The following is a 13165-nucleotide window of genomic DNA, read 5'->3' on the forward strand; positions in this document are numbered from 1 at the left end:
CATTATCACAGTGCTGTTTGTGGGAGCTTCCTGTGCGCAAATTGGCTGCCGCATTTCCTACATTACAACAATGACCACACTTCAAAAGTACAGGAAACTTTGTGCTATCCGGCACCGACGGGACCGAGCTGTTGCCGTTCCCTCAAAGCTGCCGGACACACCAGCGTTAATGTTGAAGCATACGGAGCTTTTCATCTCCGTATCTGACAACAAACACTGTTGCTTAGCAACAGCTTCTAAACAGTCGGCCCGTACCTTGGAAGCGTCTCTGTAGCTTAGCAACAGCTTCAGAAAGACTTTCCAGAGCCTGACTGTTGGAAAAAAAAGCCACGAGAAGAAAAAAAACCTAACAAAACGGCTCCTGATTTTTGCCGGTGGCTCGAGCTTGCCGGACACTTAGCCTCCAGATAACACAAAGTTTCCTGTACTTTATTGGCTGTAAAGCACTTTAGGACATCCTGAGGTTGTGACAGGCGCTATATAAATGCAAGTCTTTCTTTCTTTTATGTTTGAATTTCCTCTTCTAAATGGGAAATTATCCAAATTAGGTTAAATACACAAAACAAGCCTGTTGTATACCATGCCATACAACTTCCACTGGTCGAACTGTTGAGCTGTGGTTAAAAAGTATACTGTACAAAGATGTAAACTATTATAGTAAAATAAAAACAAATATTTGTTACCTAAAGGCCCAGAATGCATCCTTATAAATTGAAATGGTTGTGTGCTTTCTGGACCACGTATTTCCTCGGCTATTTCCGATCCAGACATCATAACCAGCATCTGCTAATATAAAGCCCAAGCTGTTGTTTGCCAGGTTCGTGACCCAGTTGCTTCCAGCAGCTAGTAAACCATGTTGCAGAAATACAACTGGTCGGGATCCTAAAGAAACAAACAAAAAATATTTTCTATGAAATGAAAGCAAAGAAAGTATTCTTCCCTCCAAAGGTAAAGTATTGGAGCACCTACCACTGCATGACCTACTCAATGATACGAGTCTACAAAGTAGCTATATAACTTCGTACGTATACCTAACCCACTCAATAGATTTGCAAAACCCACTTAAATTGCATGCGATTTTGCCTGACAAATTCTCATTTAGCTCTGTAATGCATTTCCATAGTTTCCGATCTAACCTCCATTAATTACATTTATTGTGGCATATTCTTTTCAATACAGTGAATCTCCTGTACAACTGATATGTACAACTGCAATGCCATTTAATTTTTTTCAATTCATAAGTGTCTGTATTAAAGTTCAAGTACACAAACACTAATGATTCTAGAAAGGGACAGTGATGAGAATTTATTTTAGAAGATAACTGCTGAGAAACATTTAGTTGTAATATCAAGAAACTGAGCACTGTACATCAAAATGACTCATCAAAATGTTAAACTATGCACCAACATGCATTAGCCAATATTTCTGTACAGTGCTTTGTTCCAGTTTAGAGCTGTGGGTCTAGCCTGACTCCAGTCAATTGCAATACTATGCTCCCTCTACACTGCCACAATTAAATAGCATAAAACACTTCAGCCCAAAGATAACAAACTCCATTATTGGTCTCACAGCTAAATGCAAACGTTCTAGAGATTGTCATGTGAATTCTCATCAACCCTGAATCCACACTGGGACCAATATAACTAATTTTACTTCCATCAGTTAAAGAGAAACGTGTGCTGTTAGTGTCCAAACTAGTTTCTATTACAAATATACTGTAAACTGATTGCATCATGCTATTCTAGATCACTTCTCCGCTTACCAAAGTCAAAATAAAAGAAATTGCTTGGATCGGTAGCCATTAAGATTCAGTAAGGTGTCTGCACACAATGTTTTAAAGTGCTGCAGTGAGATTGACTGGAGAGACCCATTCTTCCCAAATTGTAAATGGTCCAGACTCCTACATTCCAGCCAGAACCTTCTTAACATAATCTATCTGGCTTCAGCCCAGTCTATCCTTCTATCTGCTTTCCCTTTTAATAGTAGCCACATTTTAAAAGGGTTTAATCCATACTTCAGTTATGTATCTGCCAGCACTAATTCCTTATTTTATTCCTCCTTCTGATTACCTTTTCCGTCAGTTGTACTATTCGTGTATAGTCTGTGCAGGGCACAGTACCTACAGAAGGAAACTCTGTATATCATGATTATGATGAAATCACCATTGGTATTCAGTCAGTAACAGATGTTCAGAAATTACATAAGCTCTTTTCAAACGAGTCCAACAGAAATTGCGGACTAGCTACAGGTGTGGCTATGGTGACATGGGACTGGAATTACTGGCCCAAACGCGTGAGTACAGACGGGGTACTCACGCGTGGGCCCGATGGAAGTGCCGGTTTTCAGGATGCACAGCGCATGCGCTGAAAACCGGCATTTCCTGTCCTCTGAACCAAGGGGTTAAGAGGTGGAATGCGTACGGCGTATCAGGCAGCGCGTGCGCGCTGAATTTCCTTTTTTTGTAAAGAGTTGCCCGTGCGTAAAGGCCTCCGGTTTTTACACTTGAAAATACCAGACGTAAGTACTTAGTTTTATAGGTAAGTGGTCTATTAATACAATTTAGAATTTTTTTTCCACAGGTTTATTATTTTTAAAAAATTTACAGTAAGGTAAGTGTATTTTTAGACCCCATTTGTTAAAAAAAAAATTTAAAATTTGATTATTTGTTTAAAATAGTTTTTTACAGTTATTCATAGTTCATTTATTTAGTGGGATGTTTCTTTAACTTTTATTTGTAGTTTAATTGCTGTTTTGGGCACCCTGAGTTTTCATGAGTTTGACAGTTCTTACTATCAAACTCATGAATGAACTTTTGCAACCTCCCATTGGTTGCCCAGTGCCCACGTGATCCCAGCCGGCTCATCAAAATAACTACGCTTTAATTCTGTTTAAAACTACTTTACATTCTTCAAAATAATTTAAAAGTATTTAAAACTTTATAAAAGTTACCTAAAGATTAATAAAAATACAAAAAATTTCTTAAAAATGCTGCTCTGCATGTAAAATTGCTTTGCAGCTTGTGTTAAAAATTGGGGGCGTGGCCTATGTTAAGGAGACCTCAAGGGGCATGTCTAACTTAGACTCCGCGCTCGAGGCTTCGCGCTGGCTGCACTCCTGGGCGGCGTGACGTCAGACGCTGCCCGGGAGTAATCAACTAAAAACAGGAATTGCAAGCGTCCCGGGAGCCGAACGGCAGGCGCGCTGGGTAAGTGCTCATCGGGGGCTTGCACGCGCGGCAAGCCCCCGAGCCTAATTTCTGGGCCATTGTTTTAGCCACATACACTCATTTTGGTAGAAAATGCCTCATACACTCACACAGTACAGGTAAATGTACTTTGCACGTATATATTTACTTATCAAACATCCATCACCGTTCAGTAACCAAGGAAATAAAGCACTCAATAATCAAAAAACACTCTCACACTCTGCTTTTCAACTTACCAAGAAACACACAAAAAGGTTAAAGTTCACCTGCATATGCCGTGCAAATTTGAGTGTTGAGATCACATGCCCAATGACTGTGACTATCACTCATTTTTTAATTATTAATCAAATCCAATTACCCATATCTGGACTCCCAATTAGCCACATGGCTCATGACCAACGTATTGGACAATGCTGTTTTAAACAGTAGAGAGAAAGGATCTTAGCTCCGAAAATCAAGAAGTAGAATCAGTTTGGGTGGAGCCAAGAAACAGCAAGGGGCAGAAAACATTAGTGGGAGCTGTTTCCAGGCCCCCAAACAGTAGTTGTAATGTAGGGCAGAGTCTAAATCAGGAAATTAGAGGCGCATGTAATAAGGGTAATACAGTGATCATGGGGGACTTTAATCTACATATAGACTGGGCAAACAAAATTTGCAACAATAGTGTGGAGGACGAATTCATGGAATGTATGCAAGATAGTTTTCTAGATCAGTATGTTGAGGAACCAACTAGGGAACAGGCAATTTTAGATCTAGTAGTGTGCAACGAGAAAGGGTTAAATAATAACCTTGTAGTAAGGGGCCCTTTAGGGAAGAGTGACCATAATATGTTAGAATTTTATATTGAGTTTGAAAGTGATTTAGTTAAATCCGAAACTAGGGTCTTAAATCTAAACAAAGCAAACTACGTAGGGGTATGTGGGGCGAGTTGGCTAAGGTAGATTGGGAAACTACATTAAAAGGTATGACAGTAGAGAAGCAATGGCTAGCGTTTAAAGAATACATAATTTACAACAAATATACATTCCTTTAAAACACAAAAACCCCATAGGAAAAGTGGTCCAACCGTGGCTAACAAGAGAAGTTAAAGATGGTATTAGATCAAAGAGGCTTATAATGTTGCCAAAAAGAACAGTAAACCTGAGGATTGGGAGGATTTTAGAATTCAGCAAAGGAGGACCAAGAAAGGGAAAATAGAATATGAAAGTAAACTAGCGAGAGACATAAAAACCAGACGGTAAAGGCTTCTATAGGTATAAAAGGAAAAGATTAGCGAAAGTAAATGTGGGTCCCTTACAGGCTGAGACAGGAGAAATTATAATGGGGAATAAGGAAATGGCAGAGAAATTAAACAAATACTTTGGGGGGAAAATTCGGTTGGTGAGCACCTCCCGTTAGCGCCTCCAGGGGGCGCTAGGAACTTGGCGCCCGAGCGCAGCGATTTTAGCGCCGCTCATGAAATTGACCAGTCATTTTGCGGCGGCGCTAAACACTACCGCCACGATCTCCTGCGCCCGCAGATCGTGATGACAGTCAAGCGTGCAACGCCCCGGTAGCGTCCCAGACCAGATATTGCATCGCGCCCCCGCCTTAGCGCCTGCAGCTAGGAACGATAGGTAGAAGGGAACGTTTTCAAGTCGGTAAGGGGCTGGGTGAGCGCTATTTAAAGGCGGGTGCTTCCTGCCTTTTCTTGTCGGCAAAATTTTTGGTTTTAACGCTGTCCTAAGGAGCTTTGGCCTTCAGCACCACTTTTGAGGTTCCTAAGCACCGAGCTCTTTCCCTGGGCCTATCTATTAGCGCTTCCAACACAATTGTATTTGATGTCTCTCCAGGCGGAGATTCAAGGATCCAATGAGCAGGGAGTGGCTGGCCAGCAAGATGGCCCCTCCCCTTCAAGAACTGGACGGCGCCAGTATGTCTGGCTTCCATGGTAACTTGCATCCGCCTGAGCTTTGGTAGCGTTGAGGTAGCGCCTCGCTCCATGACGTTTGCGCCTTAAGAGAGGTGTGCAGCACGTGATTTAGCGCTCAAATCACCTCCAGGGGCGATAGAGGCGAATTTTGCAGTCGGAGGCGATAATTAGCGCTGGGTGCTAAACTTTGCGCCCCAAAATGGGCGATACCGAATTTTCCCCCTTGTGTCTGTCTCCACAGAAGAAGACGCAAAAAACTTCCCAGGAATAGTGGAGAACCTAGGCTCTAGCGAGAATGAGGAACTGAAAGAAATTAGTATTGGTAAAAAAATCATACGGAAGAAATTAATGGGAGTGAAAGCCGATAAATCCCCTGGACCTGATGGCCTACATCCTAGGGTTTTGAAAGAGGTGGCTATAGAGATAGTGGATGCATTGATTGACATTTTACAAAATTCCACAGATTCTAGAACAGTTCCCACGGATTGGTAACTAGCAAATGTAACCTCACTATTTAAGAAAGGAGGGAGAGAGAAAATGGGGAACTACAGACCAGTTAGCCTGGCATCAGTAGTAGGGGAAATGCTAGAATCTATTATTAAGGACGTGGTAACAGGGCACTTAGAAAAGAATAATAGGATTGGGCAGAGTCAACACGGATTTATGAAAGGGAAATCATGTTTGATGTTAAGAGTTTTTTGAGGTTGTAACTAGCAGAATAGATAAGGGGGAACCAGTGGATGTGGTGTATTTGGATTTTCAAAAGGCATTCGATAAAGGTGCCACACAAGAGGTTTTTAAACAAAATTAGGGCTCATGGGATTGGGGTAGTATACTAGCATGGATTGAGGATTGGTTAATGGACAGAAAACAGAGAGTAGGAATAAACGGGTCATTTTTGGGTTGGCAGGCTATAACTAGTGAGGTACCGCAAGGATCAGTGCTTGGGCCTCAGCTATTCACAATCTATCTCAGTGATTTGGATGAGGGGACCAAATGTAATATATCAAGTTTGCTGATGATACAAGGCTGGGTGGGAATATAAGTTGTGAGCAGGATGCAAAGAGGCTTCAAGGGGATATAGACAAGCTAAGTGAGTGGGCAAGAACATGGCAAATGGAATATAATGTGGAGAAATGTGAAGTTATCCACTTTGGTAGGAAAAATATAAAAGCACAGTATTTTTTAAATGGTGAGAGGTTGGGTAATGTTGGTGTTCAGAGGCACCTAGGTACACGAATCACTGAAAGTTAACATGCAGGTACAGCAAGCAATGAGGAAAGCAAATGGTATGTTGGCCTTTATTACAAGAGGATTTGAGTATAAGAGTAAAGACATCTTACTGCAATTACATAGGGCCCTGGTGAGACCACACCTGGAGTATTGTGTACAGTTTTGGTCTCCTTACCTAAGGAAGGGTATACTTGCCATAGAGGGAGTGCAACAAAGGTTCACCAGACTGATTCCTGGGATGGGAGAGATTGTCCTATGAAGAGAGATTGAGTAGACTAGGCCTATATTCTCTGGAGTTTAGAAGAATGCGAGGTAATCTCATTGAAACATACAAAATTCTTACAGGGCTTGACAGAGTAGATGCAGGGAAGATGTTTCCCCTAGCTGCAGAGTCTAGAACCAGGGGTCACAGTCTCAGAATAAGGGGTTGGCCATTTCAGACTGAGATGAGGAGAAATTTCTTCATTCAGAGGGTGGTGAATCTTTGGAATTCTCTACCCCAGAGGGTTGTGGAGGCTCAGTTATTGAGTATATTCAAGACAGAGATCGATAGATTTTTAGATATTAAGGGAATCGAGGGATATGGGGATAGTGCAGGAAAGTGGAGTTGAGGTAGAAGATCAGTCTAAGAAAGGATACACTTGCCATAGAGGGAGTACAGTGAAGGTTCACCAGACTGATTCCTGGGATGGCAAGACTGTCGTATGAGGAGAGATTGGGTCGAATAGGCCTGTATTCACTAGAGTTTAGAAGGATGAGAGGGGATCTCATTGAAACGTATAAAATTCTGACAGGGCTAGACAGAATGGATGCAGGGAGGATGCTTCCCCTGGCTGAGGGCTCTAGAGCAAGGGGTCACAGTCTCAGGATACAGGGTAGGATATTTAGGACTGAGATGAGGAAAAATGTCTTCACTCAGAGGGTGGTGAACCTGTGGAATTCTCTACCACAGAAGGCTGTGGAGGCCAAGTCACTGAATATATTAAAGAAGGAGATAGATAGATTTCTAGACGCAAAAGGTGTCAAGGGGTATGGGGAGAGTGCGGGAATATGGTATTGAGATAGAGGATCAGCCATGATCATATTGAATGGCAGAGGAGGCTCGAAGGGCCGAATGGCCTACTCCTGCTCCTATTTCTTATGTTCTTATGTAAACCATACAGATCAAGTTGAGTAGGCCGTCAAGAGAGCAAAACTAGGCAGATAGGAAAATAAAAGTTACAAAACCTTTGGATAGTAACAAACATATATCTAGTTACAGAATGGAAATTAAACATTTATCTAGTTGTCATTTGTTTTCTATATATTCCTCTACTGAGCTCTGTAATATTGTGCCCACTGAAAATACAACTCTATTTTTTGCATGTAGATAGTGCTGCAGCACCTCACGACTTCTACCTAACAGTTCTTCGAAGTGCTTGATTCAGGATTGAATACTGCAATATTGGTATATTTCAGCATGTGTGTTTGAAGTTTCTAACAGATGTGGTCTATTGGGACAAAATGAAATAACTGAAATTATACAATTATATGAGCGAAGAAGAGACACAAATAAAGGACAGTGGGTGATGTCAATTCTTCCTGCACATTTGGTCAGATTAAGGTTTCCAATTAAATTTATACTGATGGGCTGTGACTAAACAAATAACACTGCATCTAAAACTGAAAATCATAAACACAATATTGCTGCACAAATCAAAAATGCTTACTCTTAAATGAATGGTTAAAAACTGCAGCATTGTAAATTAATCTTCCATGTACTGTATATCACAAGCCTTTTCTAAATTGGAAGAATCTGTCAATTAAAATAGTGCATCATATCATTCAAATATTACAACATTGTCGCCATAATAAAATTAAACCAGCAAAGCAAAAGCAATGTGTTTTGCTGGTATCTATACATATTATATATGTATGTATGTCAGGTGATATGCAATTCTATAATATTAATATATTATTCAGCTGTTAAGGAAGAGCTGTGCCCCTTTAAAGCCACAGTTTAATTGTCAAGTAAAGAGAGCCTCAAGTCAATCAGAGTTTAATTGTTTGGTACAGAAACAGTGCAGATTGGAAAATGTTTGTTAGTTTCAGGTTGCAAAAGAGCAGCACTAAATGACTAGCTTTCTTCCTTCTTTTTTAAGAAGAATTATTTTGCACCAGTAACAAAAATCGCTATTTGGAGCACGATGGACAAAACGTGCATGAGATATACCGTTTCAGCAGATCTGTCACGGCACTGCTGACAGCAACGATACGCTCAATTAAAAGGACAGGACCTTTACATGACGTAATGCAAAATGCATTATTCTGCCGCCACAGTAAAATGGTGTCCCTTTACGGCCACCAACTTCAATTGCTGTTAAGTAAACATCAGGTGATTTCAGAAGTGAATTGTCCTTTAGGCTGCAGGTCAGAACACTGGTCAGAAAAAGTACAATTGGCAAAGGTCAGACAGGAGTGAGAGACATTCTGGCTCCTGTGTCAATTAGGTTATTTAACATTTCTATATTCCAAATTACTGCCTTTAAACTTTTAGAATAAGACAGAAATTGTGATGAGATGCAATCAGACATTTTTTTTTAAATTGCAGGAGATCCACTAGTAATGTAACATTGCTCAAAGTAAATTGGGCAATACTTTGTTGTATATTGAAAGGATTATTGTATCATGCAATGCACATTATATTATTCTTCTGCAAATGTGGAGCTATGTTTTAGTTTTCCTGTCCCTTTAAGGACAGAAAGTAATTGCTAAAAGTAAATATAGCCTCACTCAGAGTTTAATTGTTGTATGGTCAGGGAGCTTTGCAGATGAACTGTGCTGGTAAATTTTAGGTTGTAGTTGACTAACACCCAGCATTTTAAAGATAGTTATATATCTAAAAATACACATATCCACTTTGTCACAAGTTAAGTCACATTACAAACCACAGAGCTGAGCAATAAAGCAGCTAATTGTTTTGGCAAATGGGCCATTTTAGCAGCCTTACTTCTCCATTTGTGAATCAGTTCATCCAAGGTGATAGATTCAACTATAAACCAAAGAAAGTCACTGTCTCTTTCCAAGACAAGCTATAAAAAACACGTCCAATAAGAATGTACAAAGCACATCCTTAAAAAGCCAGGAAAAGTTGGAGACAGTAGAAAAAAAGGAAAAAAAATTGCAAACATTGGAAATCTGAAATAGATACAGGAAATGCTGGGAATCAGTACGTCAATTAGCATTTGAGAATAGTAAAGACAGGCTAATGTTCCAGGGAGAAACCCTTTCTCAGAATTGATGAGTTTAGAAGGATGAAAGCAATGGCAGGTTGGATGCACAGAACACACCGTCGGGGAAGCCCGAGCCATACAGAAAAAGAAGTGAACAAAGTGGAAAAATAAGAAAATGAATTAAGTGCTAAAATAACTAACTGAATTATAAGCTTTAATAATGGTTTAAAATCACGTTGCAAAAAAAGAGTAATTTTCCCTTTTGGTTTGTATCTAGAGGCTCAGCAAAGGCACTGATGATTACATGCTAGAATTTCCACTAGTTGCTGAACAATTGTGCTCAGTTAAAATTTTGGTCACCTCCCAATCTCTAAGAAAAGTAATTATTTCTGACCATTATGCTTCGTAAATTTGAGCTTATCCAAAACTCTGCTGCCTGTATCCTAACTCGTGCCAAGTCCCGTTCACCCCTCACCCCAGTGCTCTCTGACCTACATTGGCTCCCGGTCTGGCAACACATCGATTTCAAAATTCTCAGGCTTGTTTTCAAATTCCTCCATGGCCTCGCCACTCCCCATCTCTGTAACCTCCTCCAGCCCCACACCCTTCCAAGATATCTGCACTCCTCTAATTCTGGTCTCTTGCACATCCCCGATTTTCATCGTCCATCATTGGCAGCTGTGCCTTCAGCTGCCTAGAACCTAAGCTCTGGAATTCCCTCCCTAAACCTCTCCGCCTCTCTCTCCTCCTTTAAGACACTCCTACCTCTTTGACCAAGCTTTTCGTGGCTCAGTGTCAAATTTTTTTCATTACACTCCTGTGAAGTGCCTTGGGATGCTTTAAAGGCGCTATATAAATGCAAGTTGTTAGAAGACGGAAACAGTGGCTTTCCTTCGAAATTTCCAAACAAAAGATAACTATTCAACCTGTTTGGCTGCCAAATAAATTATGTACCCCATAAGAAATTTAGATGAATGGATTCACACCAGCTGGGTGCTGATTTCATGAAATTTTACCAGGTAACTACACACATTGTTCATACATATATGTAGACGGAGACTGGCTTCTTATCCCTGATCATTACTTTGCCTCAGTTAAAATTCCTCTTGAATGGTTCTCTTCACCAATAGTCAAAGAGGATAGCTGAACTATCTGAGCAGCCAAACATTTAGTCTGCCATCTCGGTGGGGCAGATCTTGGAACATTGTCTGTTGCAGAATGGCAGTTCCCAGGACATCTGGCAATAATGAGGAGGATGCTCAGGCTGACATCACACAGACTCTCACACTGACCGAGTAATGTCCTTTTCCTCTTGCAGTGTAGCCCGATGTGGTCTGAATTGGCAATTGAAGATGCCCTGCACCCTCTCGATACCAAAGAAGCCTTACTGCCTGAGTTTCTGCTGCTGTGACCTTGATGCTAAAGTACAGATGGAAGGATATGTGCCCTTGCTAAGCCTCTGACATTTGGGGAGCATTGACGAATGGCTCACTTCTGTCAAAGCCCTTCTAGCAGCTTGAAAGGACCCTGAAGTATACAACATTTGTACTGTCTGCAGTCTGCACTCCCCATAAGCCCTCTGCTTTCTGTGTCTACGCACTAAATGCAAATGTTGGCAATGCTCTTCATCAGTGAACTATGCAGCATTTGCTGCACTCCCATCATTTCAACACCTGTTCAAAGTAAGGGCAAATGACATTGGGAATATTTAAGTTGAAATCAGCAGAGGGCATCATGGTGGAACCTGTAATATGCTACAAATAGCCCTCAATTGACCAATAATTTTGATACTGGGAACAAAAAAAATTCCCACTGAAGAATTGAACTCCAATTTGGAGCCAATGGAGTAATCCAATTACTGCTGCAAGCAATTCTTGATCTTTCCGCCTGGTTTAACACTTACTGCAGTGGGTGCTACACCACATAGTATAAATGGAGGTTGAGATTCCATTCCCATTCTATTAAAGGACAGAGAACAGGTACAATTACTACAAAGGGAGCAAGTTATTTTGCATCATTATTTGTAGAAGTTTCACAGGGGTTCATATTACAAGTGTAAATTGGTTTATGGAATTAAGCGTTTATAGGACATATAAAGAGGGACTTCAACTCCATAACCTTTGTTCACACTGTTGAAAGATTACTGCCGCCACCGAGTCTGGATCGTCATTGTGGGAAACATAACAAGCTTTTGACCAACTGAACTACGTTGCACAATATCAGCTTGAACAGTTCCTCTTTTCGGGCTCTGTTCTAGAAATACATTTTGATCATTTTCCATCTCAAAGCACAGCAGTTTCTATTCTCGTTGGCCACAATGGTTTCTTCTACACTCCTGGGCCAGATGGTTCATGCTATGCTCCATTGTTATAGGTGCCAACAGCCATCTGGTGCCTTGCCCAGGTGACCATTCTGCACATACTATTTGACTGTGGGAGGCATCACAGCCAGGCATGACCCTGCATACTTTTGAGCAGGGATCATTGGAGAGCAATTAGGAGTGGGGCCACTTGTAATAACACCCCCCCCTCCCCATTGCTGTCCTGACTGAGCTCAGCATAGACTATGGCTCTGAACTGGGAGCTATCTGGTCTGTGTAATTCAGTACAGCTCAACATGATGCATTTATCCATGTCCATTAACATAGTGCCTTTAACATAGAAAATGTCCCAAGGCACTTCACAAGGACAACTGATGTCCAGCAGTACTGAAAGAGCTAGGAGAGATGACTAAAAGCATCTATGAAAGTTTTAAAGGCTTTTTACGACTGGGAGAAAAGCAGCATAGTGGGGAGGGACGGGGTGGGGGGAAGGAGCACAGGAAATACATTTCAGACAGATGGCAGAGGGCTCTGCCACAAGTGGCAGCACAGAGGGAAAAGAGAATGCACAAAAGGCCGGAGCTGGAGCACCAAAGGGCACAGCCTGGAATGTAGGGCTACAGAAGGTGCAGAGGTAGAGTCAGGCAAGGCCATGGAAGGATTTGTAAATAAGGATGAAGATTTTGAATTCAATGCATTGAGGTACACAGACCTAATGGACAAGTGCAAGTAGACAGAGTGTAAAGTGGAGTTAGGGCAAGGGTCCAGAGCTTTTGCTAGGAGCTGAATAATATGGTGTTCGTCTTCCCAATGTTCAAATGGAGGAAATTCTGCTTCATCCACAACTTGTTGGACAAGCGGTCTAACAACACAGATGTTGTTGTGGACTTGAGTCAACATACATATGGAAACTGACCGTTGGACAATATCAGAGAAGAACACCGTGTAAACAAGGAAAAGAATGGAACCTTGGGCTAGTCTGGAGGATCCCAGACAGGAGTGAGAGCAGAACGTCATTACTGGAGATACACTGGCTGCGTTGGGACAAATAGGACTGGAATTCAACATTCAATACAGCAACCTTATCAAGATTCACCCCATGAGGCTTCAAGAGATTAAACATCTGAAGATCTATTTCTTGTGTTCTTTAGTCATATGATTTGCTAATCTATGGTTTGGTGCCATGACTGTGTTAATTCTTCAACTGACAGAAATGATATATCTGCAGTTAGGTTGGAGAAAAAAATTATAAACAAAAGTCTTTAACAAGTAGCTCAGGTTTT

General features: G+C 41.2%; 1 protein-coding gene across 3 annotated transcripts in view; it reads right to left on the minus strand.

Annotated features, from left to right (window-relative positions):
• Positions 1–13165, minus strand: part of lipf (lipase F, gastric type) — a 78515-nt gene that overhangs the window by 41833 nt on the left and 23517 nt on the right. For all 3 annotated transcript variants that reach the window (XM_085994859.1, XM_085994861.1, XM_085994860.1), the window contains one exon: positions 684–882. In XM_085994859.1, the coding sequence (XP_085850985.1) occupies positions 684–882 (199 nt within the window). The remainder of the gene's footprint in view (positions 1–683; positions 883–13165) is intronic.

The sequence above is a fragment of the Somniosus microcephalus genome, chromosome 8 (genome assembly GCF_052327205.1).
Source record: "Somniosus microcephalus isolate GS21.2 chromosome 8, FLI_Smic_1.0, whole genome shotgun sequence".
Classification (NCBI taxonomy): Eukaryota; Metazoa; Chordata; class Chondrichthyes; order Squaliformes; family Somniosidae; genus Somniosus; species Somniosus microcephalus.